Here is a 22,970-nt window from a genome sequence, read left to right as displayed (position 1 = left end):
CTGAAAAGCATTAAATTTATTAATGAACTTTTGCTAGAAAGTACTAGAAACATTCTAAAGTTAATGTAGTTTTCATTTATTGAACATGTTGACTTGAAAGAGAACATTTACATACACATATATAAGGATAGAAATGCTCCCGCCTTTTCCATGTTCAAAGTTTATCTGCTTAGGACTAGTATTCACTATGCAGCATTGTCTGCAGATGCCTTACTCTTAGAATTGTGGCGCCTAGCTATATTTATTCCAGTAAAATCAGAATTACACATGAAATCTGGTAAACAGAAAGTTTTAGAATTCCAGCTAAGCATCGCACTTCAGTAAATAGCTTATTGCATACTTTTTGGCAGTTTTAAGTAGAGTTGTGTACTTTATAATGAAAAACAACACTGAAGCTATACACACAGTTAAAAGGCTAAATGAAATACATGTTACATACTTCCCCAAAGGAGAATTCAACAAGAGGGAAGGCATTACAGTACAGTTTATAATTTATTCAGTGCTGATCATGATCTACAGAAATGGACAAAAGTCACCGTGCTCCTCGCAGGTACCAAGTTTTAAGTGTGCATAAGGTAATAGGTACAGCATTCACTACTGGGCATCATAACCAAAGATTCTGAAATGTTTACTCTGTGAGTGACTCAGCAATAAAATTGAGGAGTAAGAACATGCATTACGGGTCTAGGTTGCAAAAACTAAATCGCTCGTTACAATGGCAAGTCATATTACTTGACAGTATTTACATTTAATCATTGTAACATTTAGTAGCCATGTAGTGGCAAAATAGAAAAGCAGATACCAAGGGAAGGCATCAGTTTCTCATATCTTTTAGTGTCTCAGAGCTAAATTAGATACGTACGTACTTTGAAAATAAGTATACAAGGTAGGAATTTGAGAGTTGTAATACTAAAACTTGCATGATTCTAGACTTATGAACAGGGTACAAAAAAATCTAAATGTTTCAATCCACTATTCACTTTATTAGCAACCAAGTATGGAAAATATCTTACAAATTCTGCCCAAAAGAACAAAGTTTTTTTTTTTTTTTCATTTTTTGAATTCTATACCCTGTACAAAGACCCACTCTTGTGCAAGAATAATTACAATACTATTCTGTATACTAAATAATATATATTTTCTTTTGTACATCCTGCAGGGAATTTGTTAAACAACAAGGGTTATAACAAATTACATATTACTGTACAAATAACTACTACTGTTCCCTATGGTATCTTCTGCACTTTGCTACGTACAGTGTAATCTACATACAATCCTTCTCGTCCTACGGTATATCAAGATACAACTAAAAATCGTAAAACCAATCAAATATGACATTCTTGTGCATCTTAAATGCCAAAAGTAGAAAAATTGCATTGTGTACAGGAGGTATTTTAATGGCTCCTTGAGGTATAACTTACAACAAAATATTATTATTCAAATCAAGAATACATACTTAAATACATTTTTTTGACAAAAATATATTTGAATCATAATTCTTAACCCTAAATTTAGTATGAACGACAGTCTTCTAGTCCCATCTTATTATCTATTTACAGCTTCCCAAATTCCCATGTTTTACTTTTCCTTGATGGTCAGATCACAGCGTATCAAAAAAGAAAATCAGAGTTGGCAATTCTCCAATACAATAGTGGGCTAAAAGTGGAAGAAAAGTCCAGTCAAATTTTTGCAGTATACTACGCAATATAACATGGCTAAACTGCAATACAGTATCTGAAAACAACCAAATAATGTACACCCTCTTAATGCTATAGGGAAATATACACTTCACTATCTTTGCATTCTATAAAACTTCTAGATACTATATATATATCACTTGGTTACAAAACTAAGATGGCAAACTGAACTCCATAATACAGTGGTACATACCTACTTTAAGCTGATGAGCTGCCATTTAGCAAATCTTTTGACACTAATGATGATCTATTGAAAATAGTCCTCACTCTAAAATTTCAGAATTGAACCAACCTTCTAAATATCTATCAGCTATGAACTGGAATAGCAATTACTCATACATGTTGAAATAAAGTACCAGAAAAAGCTATTAACAGTGTAAATGCCTCAAAAGCAAATGTTAGCTATGTATTAAACATCCCTCAAGCTAAACACTGTCATGATATGCTTTATAAAAGTGGAATTTACACTTACAGAAGACCATTTTCCCTCTTCATATTTATTTATTAATCAGTCTTCAACTTCCTTCAGCTTGTACTGCATTTTAGGGTCAGTGTAACATAACAAGAAAATTGTCTCTACTTTCTTGACTAACACTGACAAATTTGGTCATACAGTTATACACTTAACCATCCCTTAGGACTAATGATACACAGTTTTTGAAAATGGTAAAAAAAAAAAAAATTGTGCACTATAGTAATCTGTGGAAAAAAAAAGATCAAGAGCACAAAAAATAATAATAATAATTGACTGCTCTATGCATAACTTAATGGTTGTATAAAGCAATTTTATAAGTTAAGCAGTGAGCTTTATCATCAGCAAACTTCACCATTTTCCCATAATCATTCTTATAATTCTCTCCCCAGGAGAATGCTAATTGTTTCTCTGGTACGACTTTAACTATAATGGCGATCTCCTCTTCTTCCTCTTACCTGGCCATATTCACATACCAATAAATATCTGTACTTATATTATTTTCCATTTAATGTACTAGGAACTATATTATCTAATTACTTTGATAAGATCTCTCCTGAATCATGTTGGTGAATTAACTTCTAAATAGGACTACTACACAGATTGTTTCATTCGCTAGTGCTCTCTCAAGTTTTTCTGTGTTTACAGCATCTACATATTCACGCACTCACACACACCCACACCCAGATATGAGGAAAAGGTTGCACAAAAACACTAATCAACAATGAGCCTGTAACACAGATTGTTCAAAAAGAGTTTTAACAAACACTAACAACAATAACAGTAGTTTGTTTCAAAGTCAACAATAATCACAAAATGTTATGAGAGGTTAATATGACTGAGATGCTTCTCTTAGTTATTTATATAGAAAAATACCATCTTCATGATGTAAAAGGGAGAAAATGTGTCAGTAGATTAATGAAACTAGCAAAACAAAACTCGCACACAGGAACAAGGTGGGAAGGAAGCAAAAGTACTTTGTAGCAGTGAAATACTGCAGCAATTATCTTGAAGTGTAATACAACAAAGACATAAGAAAATGCAGCTAATTATGAACAAAAAAGCTGCTGCATTCCTTTTCAAGTATCTTTTTAATTGGTATAAATTTAAGTATTTCTCAATCAGACCTCAAAAAAATCAAGTCTCAGTTGAAATTGAATTCTTTCATTCTGTACCCTGAGATTCCAACAAAATTTTGCCGTCACACTACACGTATGTGCATTATGATTAGTGTTTTAAGAGCAGAAGAACCTACCCTACAGCACAAACCACAAATGCTTTAAGGAACAAACAACAAACTTGGTGTTATTGCTGCTGCTTGTGAAGATGCTGGAGTGAAAGAATTTATGTTGTGGGGAGAAAAAAAAAAAAAAAAAAACAGAAGACTCCTCTTCACAATAAAGACAGTACAACAGTTTCAACTTTATTGCTCTTGTAGTGCTGAATGAAAAGTGTCAGAAATTATCACCTCTTATATCTTGCATCAAAACAAAATTATATTGTATTAACCTCCTTATATTACTGAGAACCTGCCTTTTTATACAAAGATCTATAAAGGTTGATGAAATGTCACCATGCTGACAGTTGCACATGAGAATATGAATGTGCAAGAAGGTCTGGCAAACATATACTACCTGAGTATGCAAACATTTATCAGCCAGATCATCTTGCACTTAAGTAAAATGTCTAACTTTCAAACTATACTGTATGTGTGATTTGGTGCGAGTGTAACCTGTGATGCATGCCTTTTGCAGTGTTGCAAAATTATTACTACATGAATAAACTAAAAAAATATCCTTCATAAAATAAAATATCCTTGAATGCACACATTAAAATTCCCCAAGGCTTTCATCTTTTACTGGTTTTAGACTATAATCCAGATTCTTATAAACGAAAAACCTTTCCCTACTATTAAGTATTTCATAATAATTAATACCGGCTTTTGAAACAACAACAAAATTTGTAACGGTATGCTTTGGCACATTCTCAATTATCATAAAATTACCTAAATTTTCATAAAATCAATAAACACTATACAACTTTAAAAAAAAAATAATATGACTTATGACTAAAGTGGTATATTTAACAGAAAAAAAAGTGCAGCAAAGAAGAATACTGCTGTACATCACTGGTAAAAATAAAGCATCAACTTCTAGAAACTTATGCTCATGCATAAGAAACCTATGCATAAACAACTCTCTTAAGATGTAATCACTTCCAAGATGGTTAAAAGCTTCACGGTTTCTCATCTTCCTCTTCTTCGTTGTCCCCTTCGTCAGCCTCATTTTCAGGTTCGTGGTCGTAGGAAAGTTCTATGATGTCGTTATCTGACAAGTAGCCAGAATGCTTTCTACGGACTTCGCTGAGTTCTTCGGATACCTGGAAGGAATGTATGATACATTTAGATATGAAATACTTCAGATACATCCAGATCTTAGTCTAACTACACTGGAAAATAGAATCAACAATGATCAGTTTTTAAATTAGATAGCTTTCATGTACCTGTACAAAGAAAATAACAAGTACTGTACACATTCACCAAGAAACCACTGTCTACTTTTCTCATGAAATGTAAATATACATGATACTTAAAGAGAGCATGATCAGTTTCATGTAGTATGTCTACATTTTCTGGTGCAAAGAATTTTTTTCAAGTTCGTGATACAAACATGAAACTATGGAACCTGGAGATTAATGCAGACAAGATTCCTATTTACAGATTGATTCCCATGTTCACCTTATGGAAATTCAATTATTGAGTGCAGGTATACAGTTCATTCACAATTAGATCATCTTATCAATCTAGTAGCCTGTCACTCCATGTGGAACGACTGAAGTAGCCACCACCTGGAAAACTGACATATAGCCTCCTTCCAGCCCCTTTCCAGGTACAGACAACAGTGTTGATCTTTTTATATTTTTATCATCATACATAACATTATTCAATATTAACACTATGTTTGATTAATTATATAATGGTAGTCAGTATCTTGATGATTCACTGGATTATGCAACAAAATAGCTAGTCCCAAAAGAGCTGGTCTCACAAAAGCTAGTCCAAACAGAGTTATTTCTAAAATAGCTAGTGGGCCATAAGAGCTAGTGGGACAAAATTGCTAGTTCTACATCAGCAGTTAAATTTGTATTACATACATGGTAATTACATATATCTTTTAGCAAATCAATTATCACAATTAGTTACATAGTTATCAATATTTGTTTTAATTTGACAATAGTCGTCTTGTGATTTGGATTCCATTGTGGTTGTGCTTGCTTGCTTTAACATAGGTAAGATATTTGTTTTAGTTTGGCAATTGTCGTCTTGTGATTTGGATTTCATTTGGGTTGTGCTTACTTATTCATCTGTTGATTGTAATTATTTTAATTATATATAACCCTTCAGCATGAAAGTAACAAAATCACACAAAAAAAAGTGATCAAACATGTCACGAGGGATACATTTATCAGAATTTAACCAATATTGAAACGCAAAATTGGAGATGCATTATCAAAGGCTGCAAGGGAACAGCTACAACTGCAGTTGATTACAGAGATAATGATGATGTATTCTACCTCAAAAGCATTGACACGCACCCTATGTGCCACAGGAAAAAGCTGAGATTGCCTTAGGTATGCTAAGAGAAGAATCTTACTGTGTAATGTTAGGGGAAAATAGCTTAGATATAAAAAGATTATGAAATGGCATCAAAGAATGCACATGGAGAATGCATCCAAAGAAAAAGACAACTTGCTGACAAATAAAAGAAAGGAAACTTATAAAAAAGCCTTAAGAATTTTGAGACAGTGAATTCCCAGATTTAAAGCCAAGCACAACTGCTACAGATTTTGAGAAACTGACTAAGGATACTTTCAAATAGTTTTTGAAAATGTAGAGGTACAAGGGTATTCTTTCATCTTTCAGAAGCAATTTGGAGGCAAATTACAAGTATTGGACTAACAAATAGTTATGTAATTGATAACAAATAGTTATGTTACTGATACTAACTCTCACCTTTATTGTAAATTGCTTGCTACATTAGCATTCCTACCCCCAAATAAAATAACTCAAGCATTTGAAGAAGTGCTGGAAACATGGGAGGATCTTCAAATGGGGCAAGAAATGGAAGAGCTGTACTGTCATTCCATATGGCAGTCCACTCCCAAGTAAGTAACCATCACTATACTCTTGTTTTTTTTCATCTGTCCATCCGCCTGTGGTGTTTGCGTATGGTAACACTGCGTACCGAGCTTTAAATAATTACATTGCTTACATTCAACAATAATAATAATATCCTATTTCGAATATTAACGGTGTAATTTGCATACTGTAATTTATTAAAATACTTTTCAGTTGCAAATGTACTCCCAGATATCCTTTCATTTACCTAAAACTTACACATAGCGTAACTATTTAAAGCCCGGGACGCAGTGTTACCATGCGGATGGACAGATGGAAAAAAACAGAGTATAGTACAGGCAGTCCCTAGTTCCTCGCTGGACGAGTGGTTTTCGCACTCGGCTGCCAATCCAGTGGTCCGAAGTTCGAATCCCAGCTTGGCCAACGTGGAATCAGAGGAATTTATTTCTGGTGATAGAAATTCATTTCTCGATATAGTGTGGTTCAGATCCCACAATAAGCTGTAGGTCCCGTTGCTAGGTGACCAATTGGTTCCTAGCCACATGAAAATATCTAATCCTTCGGGCCAGTCCTAGGAGAGCTGTTAATCAGCTCAGTGGTCTGGTAAAACTAAGATATATTATTATTATTACAGGCAGTCCCTGCTTACAGGCAGCATTGGTTAACGGCGTTTTGGTTTTACAATGCTGAAAATCTGGTTAACAATGTTGTTAACCAGATTTTCAGCACTGGTAAATAATTTTCAGTGCCGGTAAGTTGTTTATCGTTATCAGTGAGTGGTTTACTGGCACTAATAACTGGTTGACGGCACCATTAAGCAGTTCATCAGTGCTTACGGCATTGTAAATGCCATATATATTACCATAATTATTGTGATGTTCCAGTTAACAATGATTTTTGGTTATTGGCGCTCGGCCGGGAACGAAACCCCCGCCATTAACTGGCGACTGCCTTATCCCAAAATTTCCACTCATCTCCAGCCTCCCTTCTCATTGTAGAATATCAGAGTTCACATTTGCGTAGGAACACTATAGTCGATTCATTTAAGGTAGATTCTTGCGCCTACGAGACGTTTGTTTGGCGGCCTCTGATTGGCTGGTACCGGGAGGTAGGCCGCTCACTCAGTCTCATTATTTTCTACTGTGGTTTAGAAAACTAGCAAAATTATGTTTATATTTCTTCAATCAACTCGCGCTTTGCTCAAGATAGGAACATTTTGGCCATACCATAGGATTCGGTATTAATTGTACAACTAAGTCATCTTTTCCTGAAATCAATAAGATAAAACACAAAGGAATTACAACGAGTAAAAGTGAAAAGAGAAGCATTTAATTCTTTATACCTGTTTTTATTTATCATCGGATTTTGCATCATTAACGCGATTAAGATAAAATAAAACTTGTGTTTTCATACAACAAATTCACCCTAAATACGCTGGTGTTTTCAGATTTTGGATGCGTGTAAAATATGAGGAGAAAATGAAGAATATGTCTTATTATGTTGCATCAGTAAATGATTCAAGTTGGATGGTATTGCTGAGAGAATGAGATCTGCAAGGCGTAGTCGTTGTTTGTCGCCTCAGCGAGAGATTTGAGTTGCCAATTAGCGATGTAAAAGGTTGCAGTTTCTACAATATTTACTATGTTATATTATTACATTTTCTGAAAATAAATACACAGAATTTACATTATAACTGTCGAACATTTTAAATCCAATATCATATAGTATGTCTGGGCATATCTGATAAGGAAAAAAATAATAATAATCAGATGAATGCATCTGGTATCGTTAGCTCAGACCCATGCGGCCGCAGGGAATTCAGTCCAGCAAAGAAGTTGAACTCTGTGGAAAGATGACTTCACACTCTTCAACTCAGCCTAAACTTTAATCAGGTTGCTTCAAGATATTGTTTCTAATTTTATTTTATGAATATATTTTCAAATGAAACAGACATCAGAGATTTATTTGAGTGATATGAAATAATAATCTCAGTGAAGTAATAAACAACAAATAATTAAGAAAGATTGACTTCCTATCAGGCTGAGTCAAGTACGGCTGCAACATAATAAGACATATTCTTCATTTTCTCTTCACATATTACACGCATCCAAAATCTGAAAGCACCAGCGTATTCAGGGTGATTTTATTGTAAGAAAATACAAGTTTTAATTCATCTTGACTGTATGACTTATTAAAAATCCGATGATAAATAAAAATAGGTGTAAAGATTGAAACTTTTTCTCTTCACTTTTACTCGTTGTAATTCCTTTGTGTTTTATCTAATTGATTTCAGGAAAAGATTATTTAGTTGTACAATTAATACCGAATCCTTTGGTATTACCAAAACTTTATTATCTTTTGGAAAACGTGAGATAAATGAAGAAATATAAACATACTGCATGTTTTCTAAGTCACAGACGAAAATATGACTCAATGAGCGAGCGGCCTACCTCCCGGTACCAGCCAATCAGAGGCTGCCAAACAACCGTCTCGTAGGTGCAAGAATCTACCTTAAATGAATCGACTATAGGTGCAATGAAAAATAAAATGCCAGCAGTCAAAAATGCTCAGACAACAATAGCATTGTTTCTGCATTCAACTTAACCTCTAAACATAGAAATACTTCACCAATTTCTAAACTGCAGTATATGTATTTCACCTGAAAGAGTAAATTCTGAATAAAAAATGTGTGTAGTATTCCTCACTAACAAGAGAGGATCATTATTCCTTGGATAAAACAAGGATTAAAAGTTTAACTAGTTTATCAGAACCTATTTTCAGCAACATCATCGCTAGACATATAACTGTAGGCTACTCAGGTCTCGCTAATTCACTGCCACTCACACAAGACTTCTAGGGTCTGTTGCAAGTCTTTAAGCACTGATTTCTGGGATGAGGTTGCTGGCCCCAAGCAAAATCATACATACTATACAATATTGCTGAAGATGGTTACTGATAGCACACCTTAAAAATAGTCTGAAAATGAAATTTTGATATAAATTATGCAAAACAGAAAGAGAATGTACTTGCTACAGGAAATTGTTGTTTTTAGTTGTGAAATAAACTAATCCAAGATATGGTGACTTGATTGTGCTACATGCTATTACATATTGTAAACTACTGCAATCATTTTTACACACTAACTACAAACAAATGTTCACTACTCCAGTAACAACATATGCACTGACTAGAAGGCATCATTAAAATATATGCATTTGTGTATGAGAAATCAGTTGACCTTCAAGAAAATGTTTAACTAATAAAAGAGAACCTTAAAAGTTCCTCTTTGCAAAAAGAAAAAAAAAAAAACACACACAAATACACATGGAAATATTGTTCACTGCTATCGCTGACAACACTGAAAATTGCAGTACTGTAATTTCTACAGTACATGTACTCTCAATAACAAGATATTTTCACTAAACATTCTAAAATAAAGATACTTCCTTTCTGGTAATAAAACTAACAATTCAATACCGTACAATACAACAAGAAGTCAATACAAAAATAAAAACAAAAATAAATAAGTTTGCTCTAAGAACACCGGGAAAATCTAAAGAACAGAGAACATTCCCAAAAATACCCCACAATGACATAAAACTAAACTACAGAAGGAAGTAGGCACCTGATTGAAGAATTCTGTGTTTGTGTTGGGCTCAGAGGCATAGCCACCACCATCATCTTCATACTCTGTAGACGAATCTGAAAGAGGACAGAGGGAGTGTTGAAAGAGGTGCTGCTGCTTCCTCATGCATTGTCTAATCATTCCATCTACTTGAATGCAGCATACGGTCATCCCAGTGCAGATACTCATAGAGCACTGTAGGTTCTAACATTCACTGAGGTAATAATCTCTTACCTTTTGCAGTCCTTTATATTCACAAGTGCTTTCACTGGGTTAATAGAAATATAAGTTATGATGGTTGAATGAAGGAGCATAACATTTAATGCAGAACAAACTTGGGAAAGATTGCTAAATACAATATTGTCCAAACTACAGAGTTTTTTGACAGAAAATGGAACAATGGAAGTTGTGAAGTCGTCTGTAAATCTACTGAAACCCGGCGAAAACCTTTGATCTTCCATAAGTAATACCTTTGAATCAGTCACTAATCTCAGTACCGTAATTTCTACTTGAGTGTACAACTTCATGAAAATAAATTAGTTTCATGAAAACCCATGAATCATTTATATGGATATATTTGTCCCAAATGTTCCCATATTCACTCATTTTTGTCTGCTGGACAGAAGTTTGTCTCACCATGCACAAGACATCTTGATCTTCAGGTATGTTTTACGTAAAATGAACTGCAGAAATGGTAAAAGTTCTTTTCACATTTCTCCAGGTATTTACTTTGCAGATGATTGCTGTATCAGCAATCATTATTGATTAAATGTCCATCGTGCTCATTACACTTCAGCTAAAGAAAACCTGTTTGACTGGGTACTATCTCTTGGACTGCCATCTTCAACTGATGCAGCTGCCTATGAATAATTTAACTTTTGATTAAAAGAATTTAGTTTTATACTGCAGTTGCTACTTCAACCATTTTGTGAGTGTCTGCATTTTGCGTATAATTTCATAATTGATGTTATTCCAATCCTGCACCTACCTACAATACCTGTTAATCCTTTAGTGCTTGAAAATGAACGATCCTCTGTAGTACATCCCCTTTCTTCCCTTTTTATGTACTGTACTGCAACGAGGGGTAAGTTTATATCTTATTACTAATAACATCTCAGAGATGTGTCATAAGTTTTTGTGTGTCATGTACTTACGACTTTTTTGTGCATCTTGATTATTGTTGTTTTGCTATTAGTGTGACTGTGTTCTATAGTAGTGTGATTGTGTTTTGTGTGCATCGCTATGTCTTTATGTCTTCCTTTGACAAAGAACCTTATCCTTTTCAACAGCTACTGTAGTGTATGCCTTCCAGCTCCTGGGATCTCACTGTCTTGTGTACAGTTTCCATAAAGTGTAGTAACGGTGAAGTGTAGTAACAGACATTGTTAAAACTGTACCCAAGGACCCCAATAGTACGTGTGTAGTGAAACTACCTTATCTGGTAGATAAAAATAGTGAACCATGGAACAATGGGATACAAATATAAATACTATATTTATTGACTGATGAGTTTGTATGAAAATAGTTTGTCGAGTAATTAAATTGATTTTTTTCTCTTATGGAAAGAAATGCAGTGTTCTGATGGCATACTTCATGACCATGGAAAATAATTATGATGAACATTGTATTTCTAACTGGAAGAAGTGCTTGATATAATGTGTACTTCGTGTGCAAGATCTGCCATATTTAAACCAAACATCATGGAATTTATTGTTGGTTTATCACCTCATACATTCAGTCACTTACACATTCCAATTTCATGTACACCTTACCTTCCAAGACTGTATTAGCAGTTGGCTTTTTCACAGTACAAACAATCTGGGCCAAGTCGGTGAAGTTTGCTGGTGATGAATCTAAGCATACTTTTTGCCCCTGCCATCGATCCCCTGTACACGAGGCACTTAACTGATAGATACTCTCGACAGTGCGCCCACCCTTTATCATACCACTGAAGTAAGTTTTGCCGTGCTGGTAACCAACTTCCTGAAAAATCATAGAGCATTACTTTATCAAGAAACTTATTTATACTTTTTTTTGGCAATTGTTTATGAAATGCAGCTGTGTACACAATCTTTGGAAATGGGTCACTTCACATATGATGCCATATCCTCCCCCCTCGAAACTTCTGGTAAATTCAAACAGATTGTTGTTGACCCTTGATATGATTGTTTAACGCCTTTATAAAATATACCAGAAGATCCTCATCAAATTACACAAACCATAATAGTGGTTTTTGCAATAATAGTGGTCACAAAAATAAATTCTTGCCTCAAAACACACTGTCATTCTATATTCTTTATCAATTCTGGCCTCAAGACACACTGTCATTCTATATTCTTTTAGTTTTATAATCTTCATTCAAGAAACTGTAAACAGGTGCATCCTATCAGTCAAAAAAAAAAAAAAAACGACGTCTACGTTTCCCTATGCGGTAGATTTCAAAGGGGGTACTACTCACTCAGTGCCATGCAAGCTCACTGTAGATGGTACTAAAGGTTCTTTGCAGTGCTCCTTTGGACCCCAACAGCATTACTTTCTGCCATTTCAACTCTAACTTGCTCAAGGTCTCACTTAGTATTTCAAAATAATAGTAACTCAGCAATATATCTTCCTGTACTTACCCTATTTACTTAAAGAGTCATAAATCTCTTTATTCACATAGTAGTTTGAAGTTAAATCTTACCTTAATTTCATCAAAAGCACCAAACTGCAGAGTATGATATTTATCTATAGGAGGACGGATATATTCACAGATTTCACTAGCCTTCAACTCCTCTAGCTGTCGGGTACAGGACACGTAAGACAGCCGAGACTGAATATCATACAAGTTTGGAACCTGCAAAAAAATAATGCATAAGAGGAATGCCATAAGAAAAAAACACAATAATTTGATATTTCAAATGCTATAACATAGTCTTGACCTTTGTCTATGGAACAAAAGGAGAGTGACATCAACCCACCCTTAAAAATTGATCACAACTTTGACTCCAATATTATACTGTAATGCTCGTATCATTGCTCACAAACTGAAAATTATACTGGTAAATGGCATCACTCAATAGCACCTTTAATTATGTGTGCAATTTGTGGTAATTGGGTCATCTTCGAAATCTCATGAGGTTGCCAAATGACCCTTGGTCTATGCCACAACTTGTATTGCATACTTCCATGTCTTTAATTTTCCCCTGTTTGAAGGTAAAATCAAATACAATTGCTACTCTTGATTATTTATCATCTTGGCATTTTATTTATTACTCTTACTTGTACTTTATGTAACCCCTATCATGTTCTCTGTTTGTTGCCATAATAATAATAGTAATCCAGATTCTTTTTTACCTTCACTAATTTTCCCTCTTTTAAATTTCCTACACTCTTATCTTATCTCCACAATTAATAGCACACCAGTGACAGCTGTTAATGGAGGCAAGGGTATTGTAATCTTCATAAATATTATGGTTTTAGTGAAATGTAATTTCTACAAAAGGTGGACATGCTATAGAGTTTAAGAAATACCATTACATAATAAGATTGCAATTCTATATAATCCTAGATGTGCAATTGTTGTTATATATTTTTCTTTATGATCATGTCTTCATAATCTAGGCAATAATATCACTTCTTAAACCATGTTACTGTACTTGCCTTCAATTCCGTTCTGAAAAAGTACTTGAAAGGGAAGAATCTGCGGAATAAAACACTCCAACCAGAGAGGCAGTCCCCATAGTTAGTAAAATCCGTCTCATACTGGCATCCAACGTCAATGGCTAGGATGCTTCCCATGCTCCACTTGTTGCGCATCACATCTCCTGCTCAATTGAAAGCAAGGGGAAATTGGGTCAGAGTATGAAGAAATAACCTGTCAAGAACACTGTAGGTAATCTACCTTCGATGGAAACCAAAATATCGTCTTTTTTTTTTTTTTTTTTTTTTTTGTTTTTTTTTTTTTTTTTTTTTTTTTTTTTTTTTACCAAAATCATTACATACAAAGTTTTGTTTTTACCAAAATCATTAGAATGAGTGTAATGTATTATTATATTCCTTGCATATAATTCATCCAAGCTTCAGTTGTCAGGGCTTATTTCTAAAAGCTTACTCTACATTGTTGCTGATTAAATGTCCTTTAGTCTTTCAGTCAGAAACACAACTCTAGTAGAGTGAAACAGGTCTTCAACATCTGGAAAATAATGCTTGACATGCTGCTTAAAATTTAGTACACATTAATGAAATGCAGTTAGGTTTCAGTTACTGTTCAGTGATGAAAAATGTCAAAAAGAAAACGAAATACAGTAAGTCCTCGGGTTACGCTGGTCTCGACTTACGATGTTTCGTGGTTACGAACGCGCCCCCAATAAAAATATAAAAATGTTATTGTTAGTATACAATAAGGTTTTGTACATACTTACCTGGCAGATATATACTTAGCTATACGTCTCTGACGTCACGACAGAATTCAAAACTCGCGGCACACGCGACAGGTAGGTCAGGTGATCTACCTTACCCGCCGCTGGGTGGCGGCTGTAAGAACCAATCTCCCTTTCCAGCCAGAATTTTTCCTTCCACCGGTCTCCTGAGGGGAGGCTGGGCGGGCCATCAATCGTATATATCTGCCAGGTAAGTATGTACAAAACCTTATTGTATACTAACAATAACATTTTTGTACATGAACTTTCCTGTCAGATATATACTTAGCTGATTGACACCCTTGGTGGAGGGAAAGAGACAGCAATATAGATATGGAAAAAAGGGGAAAACAACACTAGTTGTAGGATGTAAATACAACCTTGGTTCTTACCTGTTTAGGCAGAAGACTTCGTAGTTACTGTCTATGAGTCTGCGTTGCCTTAAGAGCTTCAGCGAGGGCGTGACCTACAGCTGACAGACTCTTTGGGTTCTATCAAAGGGATTTGGTTATCCGCTTACTTGATAGAATCCGAGCAGGATCTGTCAACGGGGATTCGCCCACTTATATGACAGAACCTAACCACTATCATTGCAAGGAGCTCAAACATAAACCGATCACCTAACCAATCTAATCATTGTTAGACTACGAAATGAAAAACATGCCTACCCGCATGTTCTTTCAAACAACCAAAAACTTACAACCTAACAAGGGAAAAATATTAATACTTACTAAGGATATGTCTCAGCTCCCTGCCCCAGCACCGAATCCGCCGATACGTACGGGCCTAACCCGAAGCACTTTTCATACGTAATTTTGACGTCTCTCAGATAGTGGTTTGCAAAGACTGAGTTGCAACGCCAGAATGTTGCCTTCATAATATTACTCAGGGATATGTTTTTGTTAAAAGTCAATGACGTGGCAATAGCTCTTACCTCATGAGCTTTGACCTTAAGAACTTTGAATTGACTTTCATCACATATCACATGCGCTTCTTTCACCAGGCTTCTGATAAAGAAAGAAAGCGCATTCTTCGAAAGAGTCCTCCTTGGATCTCTTACAGAGCACCAAAGGTTGACATCATTGCCCTTAAGTTTTTTCTTTCTCTGTAGATAGAATTTTAAACTTCGTACTGGGCAAAGCGACCTCTCTGCTTCCTCGCCTACTAATGCAGACAAGCCTTTGTACTGCAAAGCACCCTCCTACGGCCAAGGCTTTTGAGGGGTTCTCGTTCTGGCTAAGAACGAAGAAGGAACGAACAGATAGCTGCATCTCCTCTGAATCCCACGTTTCCTTCTAGTGCATGGAGTTCACTAACCCTCTTTGCGGAAGCCAATGCCATGAGAAAATTGTCTTCTTCGCGAGGTCTCTAAACGAGGCAGACTGAGGCGGTGGTTCGAACTTATTGGACCTCAGGTAACGTAGCACTACATCCAGATTCCAACTCGGAACCCCTGGAGAAACCTTCTGGATGTTTCAAACGATCTTATTAGATCATGAAGGTCCTTATCTTCTGAAATGTTTAAGTTTCTGTGCCTAAACACTGCAGATAGCATGCTACGATAGCCTTTAATGGTTGATACCGCCAATCCACTTTCTTCCCTAAGGAAAAGTAAGAAGTCTGCTATTTGGGTCACAGAGGTACTGGAAGAGGAAAAGTGATGGTTCCTACACCATCGCCGAAAGACGTCCCACTTCGATTGGTAGACTCTAAGGGTAGAAGGCCTTCTTGCTGCTGCGATAGCCGTTGCAACTCTTGCAGAAAAGCCTCTCTGTGGTAATGTTCTCGGAAGATCTACTAACCATTCCAGTACCTCTGTGAACCATACTTGTGCGGGCCAGAACGGGGCTACCAGCGTCATCCTTGCTGCCTCCGATTCTGCAAATTTCTTTAGTCTCTCTCCCAGTATCTTGAATAGAGGAAAAGCATACATGTCTAGACCCTTCCAATCTAGTAGAAACGCGTCTATCGACACTGCCCTCGGGTCCGATATCGGAGAGCAGTAGTTGGCTATCCTCGCATTCTTGGCTGTGGCGAAGAGGTCTATATGAGGCTTGCCCCAAAGCTTCCACAGGTCCTGGCAAACATCCTCGTGAAGAGTCCACTCTGCAGGCAGGACTTGATCTTTCCTGCTTAGGAGGTCTGCTCTGACGTTCTTTTCTCCCTGTACGAACCTGGTAAGGAGACAAATCTTCCTTTGCTCTGCCCAAAGCAGAAGTTCTTTTGCTGTCCTCGTACAGGGAGAAAGAGTGAGTCCCCCCCTGCTTCCTGATGTAAGCCAGGGCCGTGGTGTTGTCCGAGTTGATCTGTACTGCTGAAGCTAGGACGTGGGGCTCGAAAGCTTTCAAAGCTAGCCAAACCGCCATCAGCTCCTTCTTGTTGATGTGCCAGGTCACCTGTTCCTTCTTCCAGGTGCCTGACACTTCTCTTGAGCCGAGCGTTGCTCCCCAACCTGTTTCCGAGGCGTCGGAATACAACACTTGGTTGGGGTTCGGAATGTGAAGGGACATCCCTTCTGCAAACCTGAGAGGGTTGGCCCACCAAGAGAGGTCCTTCTTGATTTCCCTTGAGATCTCGAAGGAGAACTCTAGGTTTTGCGAACGACACCTCCAGTTTCGATGTAGAAAGAACTGGAGAGGTCTGAGGTGCAACCTTCCTAGAGAAAGGAATTGCTCCAACGAGGAGAGTGTCCCCAACAAACTCATCCACTCCCTCGCTGTGCATACTTCTTTCTCTAGGAAGGCTTTGACTTTCTCTGACCCTCGGGCTATCCGTTCTGGAGACGGAAAAGCCCGAAAATCCAGAGAAGCCATCCGAATCCCCAGATAGATACAATCTTGACTGGGGATCAACTGAGACTTTTGAAAGTTCACCAAAAAGTCCCAGAGAACTTGCCATGAAAAGGGTCTTTTGTAGGTCCTCCAAACATCTTTTCTGCGACTTGGCTCTGATTAGCTAGTCGTCCAAGTAAAGGGACACTCTGACTCCCTCCAAATGTAGCCATCTTGCTACATTTTTCATTAGTCCTGTGAAGACCTGAGGGGCTGTTGAAAGGCCGAAGCACAAAGCCCTGAACTGGAATATCCTTCCTCCCATCATGAACCTGAGGTATTTCCTTGAAGAAGGATGGATAGGCACATGGAAGTAAGCGTCCTGAAGATCTAGGGACACCATCCAGTCCCCTGGCCGAAGGGCCGCCAACACTGAGGATGTCGTCTCCATGGCGACTTCCTCTTTTCTACAAAGAAATTCAGGGCGCTTACATCCAGAACCGGTCTCCATCCTCCTGAGGCTTTTGGAACTAGAAAAAGGCGGTTGTAAAAGCCCGCTGAGCAAGGGTCGCTCACTAGCTCTATAGCCTCTTTCTCGAACATTTGTTCCACTGCTTGTGTTAAAGCAAGGCTCATGATGGGATCCCTGTACCTGGCCACCAACTCCCTCGGAGTCGTTGTCAACGGTGGTCTTTCCGTAAAGGGAATCAGATATCCTTTCCGGATAATCGAGAGGGACCAGTTGTCCGCTCCTCTTCTTTGCACAGGCCTTCCGAGAATCTTAGAAGTCTGGCACCTACTGGTGTTTGGAGGACTACTTCCCTACTTCTTAGCTCTGACAGAGCGTGAGAAGGATCTACCTCTCTTGAAAGGTCTATTACCTCTCGAGGTAGAGGCTCTAGAAGGAGGGCCCCCTCGAAAGGGCTTCTGTCTAGCTGGAGTCTCCTTCTTCGTCTTCGTCTGGAGGAGTCCTAGGCTTCCGTGCCGACTGCGCGAGCATGTCCTGAGTCGCCTTTGCAGAGATAGATCCTGAGATGTCCTGTATTATCTTCTTCGGAAATAGCAGAGGCGAGAGCTGCGAATACAGAAGAGAGGCTCTTTGGGCATGCGAAACAGACTTAGTCAGAAAAGAGCAGAAGACTGATCTCTTCTTAAGGATCCCTGCTCCAAACAGGGAGGCTATTTCGCTCGATCCATCTCTAACTGCTTTATCAATGCACGTTAGAACACTGTTGAGATCTTCTGGCGAAATAGCATCCGGGTTCTGAGTCTTCTTAGCCAAGACCCCCAAAGACCAGTCAAGGAAGTTGAAGACTTCCAAGACTCTAAACATTCCCTTCAGCAGGTGGTCAAGCTCGTTCATAGCCCAGGTAGTCTTAGCAGACAAAAGAGCCGAGCGTCGTGTCCTACTCTGATGAGTGCGTGCTCTTTGATCCTTAATCCTACTCCTAGAATTCCGGGCTTCCAAAGGGGAGCGCCTGCTAGGAGAGGAGAGCCTACTATGCTCAAGGCGCTTCTCAGGATCCATGCGCCTGTTCAAAGGAGAGTGGCTGCCAGGCGAGCTGCGCCTACCATGAGGCGAACGCCTACTAGGCTCTTGGCGCCTACTTACAGGAGAGCGAAACCCTGGAGAAGGTCGCCTACTAGGAGACCGGCGTCTACCATGCTCCACAAACTTCGATCCAGACTTGTCTCTCTCTTCAAAAGGTAGTCTCCCATAAGAGACATATCTTTCAGGCTCTACACGCCTGTCCTGAACAGAGCGGCTAAAAGGAGAGCCGCCGCCTATCAGGAGAAAAGCGCCTATCCTCCGCACCACGCTTGGGAGCGGGAGAGCGTCTACTTGGGGAGTAGCGCCTACTAGGCTCAAGGCGCCTAACAAAAGGCGAGATCCTGTCTCTTGACGAATCCATCAAAGAGTAGGCTCTCTTATCCGGAGAATGAAGGATCTTCGGAAATGAGCGAGAAGACGAGGCTGTACGCCTGTCTTTAGAGTGTCTAGTAGCGGACTGGCGCCTATCAGGGGAAGCCAAAGTTTCTGGAGAGCTCCTCTCGAATGAGTCCTTTGCATCTACCAGAGAAGAGAAGTCCGCATCCGCCGATGAAGGAAGACCCAGGCCTAGGGGTTCTCCAGACTCGTACCAAAATCCCAGTCTGCCCGTAAGCTTGGAAGGAGGGAAAGAAAACACAGTCTTTCTTTTCTCTTCCTTAGAAAGCAGCCAATCACCAAAACCTCTCAAAGCCTTCTTCATTGAGATGGTTGGCTTCATCCTCACACAAGAGGAAACTTTCGTCTTCTTCGAAGTCGAGAATAAAGAGAGAGGAGACGGAGGAGCGACGGGAGTAAGGGAGTCTCCAAACTCTTGAAGAAGGAGATCTGTAAGGATCTTATAGGACGAAACTGACGAGTCCTTCACCAAATCCTCTTCTGAAGGTTCAACTTCATCCACTGAAGAACCCTCCGCTTCTTTACGAGGGCAGTTAGCCTTCTCTAAAGAAGTGCGCCTGTACGCCTGTCTTTAGACGAACGCCTACTAGGCGCTAGATCCCTTCTTACTGGAGAGATGTAGTCACCAGGAGAAAGCTTCTTGGGCGATTGACGCCTGGAAGACGACAAGCGCCTGCCGAGGGAAGAGCGCCTCCTTCCATCCGCTGATACAGGAGAGAGAACCGACTCTGACTGAGACGGTAACACAGGCGAAGGAATCCTAGACTTCTTGACAGGGAGAGAGACGTCTTCCGACGCGTTCCTCCTGCCAAGGAGCCCGCCAGCGCCGAAATCTGCGCTTGCAGTCCAGCAAGAATTCGAGCTGGAGATCTTGCAAAATCCTCCACCGGAGAAGAGGCTCAAAGCCTACTATGAGGCGAGAACTCCTGCTCCCTCCTGGGTTTCTTGATCTCTACTCCGGCTCTTCTGGAAAAACTTCCGGGCTGGAAGGAAAGGCGCCAGGAGCTTCCAGGCTCTCTTCAGCGGTCGCGGAGAATCCGAGGCGCTCCATCCTCTTCTAGGCGAAGGTGAGAAGAAGAAGAGCATTGGCGCAATACCTCCTTCTTCGCGCGAACAAGGGCAGCCTGGGTACGAGCATCAGGATCTACCGAGGGGACGCCTGATCGGTGGGAGTTCTCCCTAACCTTCCTGCGGCTGTTGACTTTCCTCCTCCACTGGGACTGGGAGTCTGGAAGAGGTCTAGGCCTGGAAGCATTAAGGAGCCGATCAGACGCACCCTCCACTACACTGGGGTCACTGCACAATTCACCTTCACTACTCTTACCTTGCAACGAACGAATCTTCTTTTCCATGCTAAGGATCGTGGCTCTCATGGTTGCCACTTCCGTAGTCGTATCCTTAGGTTCGATGCAGGGCGCAGGAGCTGAAACTGGAGAAGGTTCTAATGCTACAACAGGATTTTCTTCTACCTCGCTAATACGAGACTTACTAGAACTCCTAGACGAAGCCTTTCTCACCCTGTCTTTCTCTAACTTCCTCAAGTAGGAAGAAAGAGCCTTCCATTCACCCTCATCCAACTTCTCACACTCATTACACGGGTTAACAAAAAAGAACATTCTTTCCCTCTACATTTAAAGCAAACTGTGTGAGGATCTACCGTAGCTTTCGGTAGTCTCACCTTGCATTCATCCATAGAGCACACCCTAAACATAGAAGATTTCTTAACCTCTAACTCAGACATCTCGAAATCAAAGAAAAATCCAAATCAATATCCAAAAACAATCCACAAATGCGTATGCCAAGCCAACAAGATCAGGTACTTCACCGAAAGTCAGTCCAAATAAATCCACGGCAACGAGAATTGAATAAAGCTGTCAGGAGGTAACAACCACAGGTGTAGTCGTCACCGGCGACAGAAAAATTCTGGCTGGAAAGGGAGATTGGTTCTTACAGCCGCCACCCAGCGGCGGGTAAGGTAGATCACCTGACCTACCTGTCGCGTGTGCCGCGAGTTTGAATTCTGTCGTGACGTCAGAGACGTATAGCTAAGTATATATCTGACAGGAAAGTTCATGTACAAAAATAATATTTTGCGTCGTTCCGTCTTACGCGGTTTAGCGTCGTAAGCAACGTAAACAAACGCGAACTAGTTCCGGGCGCACGGCGGAAGAATACGCTTTGTGGGGGAGAGGACGGCGTCGCTTCGCTACGCTCATTCCTCGCCCATACGCCATTTTGGTTGTTTACACTGCCTCTCTCTCCCTCGTGTTGTATCGTTTTTGTAACTTTTTGCTCTTTGTTATGGCTCCCAAGCGCAAGGCGGACTCTTCTGATGGTAGTGCATCGAAGAAAAGAAAGGCCATCACCATGGAAATTAAAGTGGACATTATAAAGCGATCTGAGAAGGGAGAAACGCCAACAAACATTGGCCGCTCGCTTGGCCTTAGCCGTTCGACCGTTGCTACCATTATCAAAGATAAAGAGCGCATCGTTGAACATGTGAAAGGATCTGCTCCTATGAAAGCGACAGTGATAACTAAGCAAAAAGGCGGCGCGTAAAGGGGTTGGTCTAATAATTGAATCACCATGCCTCAGCATCTCCAGCAAACTTCTGGAGGAGTTCTTTTTCGTCTCTTCACTAACCTCCCCCAGTCTCTCAGCACCGCAGCTTCCTCTCCAGTGTGCAAGCCAATCAAACTAATAAAGGTAAGGAATTGTTCTCTCGTTGTTATTGATAGGTATTTACATTAAATCATGTGGTATTTTCAATGTTCCGACTTACGCTGAAATCGTGTTACGACGCATCGTAAGAACGGATCAACATCGTAACTCGAGGACCCCCTGTACTGTAAAGATTTACTGTGAGCAAATTTTTCATATATTTACTCAGTGAGCTTAAAAGGTCAGCTTCTTAACAAATGCATCAGTGCAGACATTTCAGTCTTTTTCTGGAAATGAATAAACTATTCACCACTTACAGTTATGATAACAGACCTGAGAAATGCTTTCAATTACAAATTTACTTCTACAGAAAGTAGCACTACAGCCTTACCAAACCCTTCACATTACTTCATATATCAAAAAATAAAAGAGATCACTTACAGTACTTCTGAAATTCTTAATTAAAAGATTTCACCATAAATGTGTAAATATTCTGAAGACTTAAAATGTAAGACTATAACCTTTCACATCACTAATGTCACAAAAACTCTAGTAAAGTTCTGAATATATTACTGGACAACAAAGAACAATACATATGGACATGGGAAAAACTAGGATGGCAAATGAAGAACCACAACCAATCGCCAACCACAGGCCCTGCAAGCTGATAGGAAAAAACCAGCATCCAACCAACCCCTTCCCTCTCCTACCACAATCGATGATTCTCTTCTTCAAGCAAACTGGAAACATCAAGGTGACCGTTGTTAATGCAAAACATCTGAGCGTATTATTTACTTAACTGAAAAACAGAAAATGTCAACAAAGCTGCTTTAAAAATGTATGTAGAAAAGTCCAAGCCATTTTTTGAGGCAAAGTGACCAAAACTTATCTGAACCTTTTCTTTCAAATATATGACCAGCTTACAGAGTAAGCAATGGGGTAACAATAACTTCAGATCCTGAAGAGAGATGAAAGCGAGACTGATAATACTTAAGAGTTCACTGCAAATAACAACTTAGCCAGCATGACACTTAATAAAGCCTCAAGCTTGGTTATGCAAGTCCTTGCACACACTTACAGTCATATTAATTTAATGAATAGGAAGTGATGAAAAGAAGAAATTAGATGGAAATTGAAAAGAGCATCCTGAACAATCCATAAGGGCGGGGGAGGGGGGGGGGTTTAATCTGCTAAAACTGATCAACAGGAACATGATGAGTGAGGCAGTTGCACACTAGGGATCTGAAGTACAGTAAGC

At 39.1% G+C, this 22,970-nt stretch overlaps 1 protein-coding gene across 3 annotated transcripts in view; it reads right to left on the bottom strand.

Annotated features, from left to right (window-relative positions):
• Nucleotides 1-962: 962 nt before the first annotated feature.
• The window catches only part of LOC135227103 (neuropathy target esterase sws-like), a 97,946-nt gene continuing 75,938 nt past the window's right edge, over nt 963-22,970 (bottom strand). For all 3 annotated transcript variants that reach the window (XM_064266962.1, XM_064266961.1, XM_064266963.1), the window contains 5 exons: nt 13,575-13,738; nt 12,616-12,768; nt 11,705-11,915; nt 9,933-10,009; nt 963-4,548 (listed from right to left, as the gene is read on the bottom strand). In XM_064266962.1, the coding sequence (XP_064123032.1) occupies nt 4,405-4,548; nt 9,933-10,009; nt 11,705-11,915; nt 12,616-12,768; nt 13,575-13,738 (749 nt within the window). In that variant the 3' untranslated portion in view covers nt 963-4,404. The remainder of the gene's footprint in view (nt 4,549-9,932; nt 10,010-11,704; nt 11,916-12,615; nt 12,769-13,574; nt 13,739-22,970) is intronic.

This window comes from Macrobrachium nipponense, chromosome 15 (assembly GCF_015104395.2).
Source record: "Macrobrachium nipponense isolate FS-2020 chromosome 15, ASM1510439v2, whole genome shotgun sequence".
Classification (NCBI taxonomy): domain Eukaryota; kingdom Metazoa; phylum Arthropoda; class Malacostraca; order Decapoda; family Palaemonidae; genus Macrobrachium; species Macrobrachium nipponense.
This window is presented reverse-complemented; position numbering and strand designations above follow the sequence as displayed.